Source organism: Hyalella azteca, unplaced genomic scaffold (assembly GCF_000764305.2).
Source record: "Hyalella azteca isolate HAZT.00-mixed unplaced genomic scaffold, Hazt_2.0.2 contig8449, whole genome shotgun sequence".
Classification (NCBI taxonomy): domain Eukaryota; kingdom Metazoa; phylum Arthropoda; class Malacostraca; order Amphipoda; family Hyalellidae; genus Hyalella; species Hyalella azteca.
The window spans coordinates 95,913-100,933 of NW_025938541.1; the positions used below are offsets into that span (position 1 = coordinate 95,913).

General features: G+C 36.9%; 1 protein-coding gene across 1 annotated transcript; it reads left to right on the forward strand.

Annotated features, from left to right (window-relative positions):
* The first annotated feature begins 1,315 nt into the window (after window positions 1–1,315).
* On the forward strand, window positions 1,316–4,700 carry LOC108665426 (ATPase family AAA domain-containing protein 2). The gene is made up of 7 exons (XM_047881649.1): window positions 1,316–1,320; window positions 1,901–1,996; window positions 2,227–2,429; window positions 3,010–3,140; window positions 3,485–3,736; window positions 4,245–4,457; window positions 4,695–4,700. The coding sequence occupies exons 1-7, from the start codon at window positions 1,316–1,318 to the stop codon at window positions 4,698–4,700; spliced, it is 906 nt and encodes a 301-aa protein (XP_047737605.1).
* The last annotated feature ends 321 nt before the right edge of the window (window positions 4,701–5,021 follow it).

Here is a 5,021-nt window from a genome sequence, read left to right on the forward strand (position 1 = left end):
GATGCAAATTAAAACATCTGGGTACTACAAACTATAAGGACTCCATGTAGAGACTAACAGCACTACGCTATCCAACAGGAGTTACCAGACCAACACAAACCCTAACATATTTCATCACGCAAATCTATTGAATACAAATATCTGCTTAAATCATATTCAATACAAAACATATGGCATATGATAAAATTCAGCACACACATCCAAGTTTAAAAAAATATAACTCAGTAGGTACTCGCTGCAGTGAGTGACAGAGTGCATTTTCTTGTCGACAAAAACGTGAAGTCACGGACGGACAGACGGACTGACATGGCAAGCACAATAGTGCATTTTCTCCATAAATGAAAAAATGTGCTAAAAATAGTCTACCCATGGCCTGCCATAGGCCAAACAGATTGTATTTTGCAACAATAAAATCTTTTTTTCATTGTAAATACTAACTAAAATTCTCCATGTATAATTGAATGGCAAAGTAGATATATCATGTAGTAGTGGCAAAGTAGATATATCTCCATATAATGGCAAAGTAGAAGCATTTAGTGCTATTTGATTTCTCCTAATTTCAAACTTTTATCATAAGTAACCTACATTCACCTCATCATTTGTTAATAATTGAGTTTACCAAATGTTTACAATTTCTCTAAGAAATTTCTGCACAAAAATTGTTAGAAGGCTATTCATTGCAGAATGAATGTATTTAGTAATTTAGAAAGTGAATAATTGATTAAAAAAAATTGAAAAACTAGGCCTTTTGAAACTTGGCCCTAGGATCAACTGAGTTACACGAGATTACAGATAGAAAAGAAGTCCTACGCAGGAGCACCGTCACCGCGGTCTCGTTTAGGCTTTGGATGAGGATAAGACCTGCTGTTATGAAGCAGTCATAAGTCATAACTCCTCACTCTAAATATTGAACTCATATCCAACTAACACGATTATCAAAACTTTGTTGCGTCTTCAAACTTACCCAAGCAAGAGGTCACGTTTTTATAACTTTCAGTGTTTATGTTTGGTCCTAAACAAGGTGCCTATTTAATGATACTTTCTAACTCTTGTACATTTGTGGTAATAGAATCCTCAATATTACGGTATCTAATTTGAAAAATATGTATGGTAGGTTGAGGTACTCGGTCATAATATTCTGGTAATAATTGTGGAAACAGGTTCAGTAACTTGCTTTCATTTGTTTCAGGTACAACAGTGAAGACGACGGAAGTGACCGAATTAAGTTTGAGTTGCCAGGTAATTTATTCAATAATACCAATTTTGATTCGTTCGTCTTCTTGACACTCTTGAGAAGTAGTCTCGTGTATCAATGATGATGTAGGTACCTTAAGTATTAGTGTTAAGTCATTGATGTGTGAAATAGTTTTGTTTTAACCTTCACTGGTTTTTGTAAAAATTTCTCACTTGCTGCATGATATGTTGTTTTTTACAACACTTCTCTTTAACTTGAATAACTTCACTTCCTGTTTGTCTGTCTGTCTGCTACAAATCTTATAATCGATTTTAACACACTTCTACTTTTCGATCTGAACTCCAATCGATCTGAAATTTTGCACACTTGCGTAAAGTTGGAGACAATGCATGAATCACTTGACAAAATAAATAATTTTAAAATTAAAAAAAAGTTTTTTTTCAATATTAAAAAAAGTGAAAAAATAATTTTGTCTGCTACAAATCTTATAATCGAAATTTAACACACTTCTACCTGTCCAATCGATCTGAAATTTTGCAGACTTGCGTAAAGTTGGAGACAATGCATGAATCAATTGACATAATAAATAATTTTGAAACTTTAATTTCTTTTATGTATTAAAAATAATAAAAAAATTAATTTTCTTAATATTCGAAATTGAAATTAGAAATTCATTCTACATGATTGAGGAGACTCGTGCCACAGGTTTCAGGAGACCCGTGCCAGGAGCAACGACAAGGCGCGCTGTACACTCCTGCCCATGAACATGAATGAGGAGGACATGCAGTGCGGGGTTATTAGGTTAGATTTTTGACTCATTCCAATGCGTTTGTCTTTACATTTGTCTTAAAAATTATACTCAAACTTTATGAATAACTATCATCATGAATATAAACTGACGTTTTGAGATGCATTTTCGGTAGAAGTGAATTTTTCTTCTAGTATATGTTTACTATATATATTCACTGTGCCAGAACTTGTTCAGTAATATTATCGGCAGCATCACCATTCACGTGTTCTTAATATTTCAGGGAACGTTCGAAGGTCGGCTCGAGCTTGGCCGTTGTAGAGCCGATGTCCATTGATCCGGACATTACCTTCAGTAATGTTGGTGGCTTGAACGATGACTTGCGCGTGTTACGAGAGGTGGTTTTTCTGACTCTGCACCACCCTGAAATTTTCGAGAAATTTAGAAAAACGGCCCCAAGCGGTGTTCTCTTCTATGGCCCTCCAGGTGATGTAGGCAGCTATATTTTTGATCCATCTCATGAAATTGTATTATTACAACTAAAAATTTAGAAGAAGTTTAACCACAGGGTGGCCCAGTGGTTAAACTTCTTAAAAAGTACCAAGATTGTTAAAAAGTTGAAATTCAGAGTACCAAGATTGGAGCAGAGAGGCGCGGGTTCGATCCCAGCTCTGCGCGCTAGTTTCTGGTCAGAATCGCCAAGGAGGCCGGGCGGTTAAGCAGAATTGGAGCAGTGAGTTGCGAGTTCGAGACCGCAACAAGCTGTGAATGATCTGTGATGTTATTAATCGGCGACAGGCCTACGGCCTAATTAACGCTGAAACCGCTATTATTATTGTTATTATTATTATTATTATTATAAGTTTTTCCACTAAGCTGTAAAGTGAAGCTCATCGACTATACAATAAAATTTATTAGAAACCCTTCGTATTTCGCTTCTTTTTTGATCTCAGCCCTTAGGTGGTCTTCCATAGGATTTCATTATTTGGTTAAGCTAGTATGCTAGGCTCATCTCGGTTTGAATTGAATTGCTTAATACTTATTAATTGCTATGCTAATGTTTCAGGGACTGGAAAAACATTGATGGCCCAAGCTCTCGCAAACGAATGCAGTCTTGGAGAGAGAAAAGTTACTTTCTTTATGCCAAAAGGGTGGGTGGGCGAGTCCGAGAGACAGCTTCGACTTCTCTTTGATCAGGTTGGTTCTGATTTAGCTGCAAAATATCCCTTGCTTGATGAAACACCAGTTTCAGTATGAATTTTTTTTCTGGCTGGTAACGGAGATATGTCACAAAATTAGAAAGACTTGGAGAACATTGGATCAATTATGAAAAATTTTACGATTAAATTTTTCAAACGATATGCATGAATTGTGTACAATTTTTGTGAGTAAGCTATGCTATAGCTATAAGCTTTTATAGCTATAGCTTATAGAAAAGCTATAAGCTCTTCCACGTGAACAAATTTTCAAGAATAATTTTGAAATTTTCAGAATTTATAACTTCTTGTACTGTGTTTATACAGCGTTCAATTTGTTACCAGGCGTACCAGCTGCGTCCTTCGTTGATTTTTTTCGACGATATAGACGGTCTCGCCCCCGTAACATCGTCTCGACAAGACCAGATACACTCGAGCATCGTGTATACGTTGCCGTTGCTACGGTTGCTGGTCTGGATGAATGGCCTGGAGATAATGGTTATCGGCGCCACGAACAGGATCGAGGCTATCAACCCAGCACTCAGGGGGTCTGGGATGTTTGATTGTGAACTCTACTTCCCTCTGCCGTCTCTCCAGGTAAGTCTGAGAAATTGTGGTACATAAAGTCTAATATTACGTGTAATGTAAAAATTTAGTATTGTGTGTGGTTTGTCAAAAGAAGGGCTTAAATGTATAACATAATTCATTCTTTTAGGGCGGTTAGACTTGCAAAAAAGTTTAATTGGGGGCAGTTTTTTTTACTGGATTCAAATAAAGGCTAAGTTGCATTTATGGGTTGATGTTCAAACTAGAAAAGCACTAATTTGTTGTATATACGTTCACCAGTTTTTGAAAGTTCTCGAATTAGGTAGTGCTCGAATCAAGAGATATTTCTGTATTTTTGGAAGGAAATGCAGGAGTACATTATTTTGTTGAACAAAAGTACTTGCATGTTTTTATGTATTTCACCTATGTTAAGTGGGCTCGATAACGAAATATTTTCACTTTGGTGGCTTTATTAGCGTTTGAATGTTGAAAATATTTTGCAAATATTTTTCATTTTTATTAAATTTGTGTTTCTAATCATATTGTAAATCATTTGCAGGCTCTTAAGCACATGTTATCCCTGCAAACGAGCCTGTGGCAACCTCCACCAACCGATTACCTGCTGAAGAACCTGGCAGATCAGACATCGGGGTACTGCAGTGCTGACCTCAAGAGTATGTGCTGCAAGGCCGTCCTTGCCAGTCTACGCAAACAATACCCGCAAGTCTACGAGTCCACCGTCAAACTTCAGCTCTATGTCAACTCTTTCGTCGTAAGTGGCGTTTTCGAAACTGAAATGTTTGCCACTTCATTTTTAGAAATTATATTCTAAACTATTTTTATGCTGAACTGCTTTACCTTGATGCCAAGTATAATTGAATTGATTAATACAGCATTCCATAGCTTAAAAAAACGAAACATAGTGTCTTGGAAGTTTTGTACACCATCTATTTGGCCGATATGATAATCAACATAATTTTTTGTATGTGCCTCTATTCCCATGTGACAGTGTTAAGGATATCATTTAAAAATATTAACGTATAGTGATTTTTAAGTGAGACAGTTCGAAATATTTCTTGACAGTTTATTTCGTTATTAATGTTTAATCCCTCAACTCCCATATCGTGATTTTCATTTTCTTCTCTAGTATCTGTATTGAAAAACTTTATTCTGTATCAACCAGTAATTTTGTACCAAATTGGATGCTTCAGGGGCGATTCCATCACTCCCGCAGCGTTCTGGGCCGCATCGCGAGGATCGCGATGCGGCCCGCCCCCGCCGCCCAGAGATCGCGAGGCAGCATCGGGGAACCACTTCAGCCTGAAGTTCGTCCTTT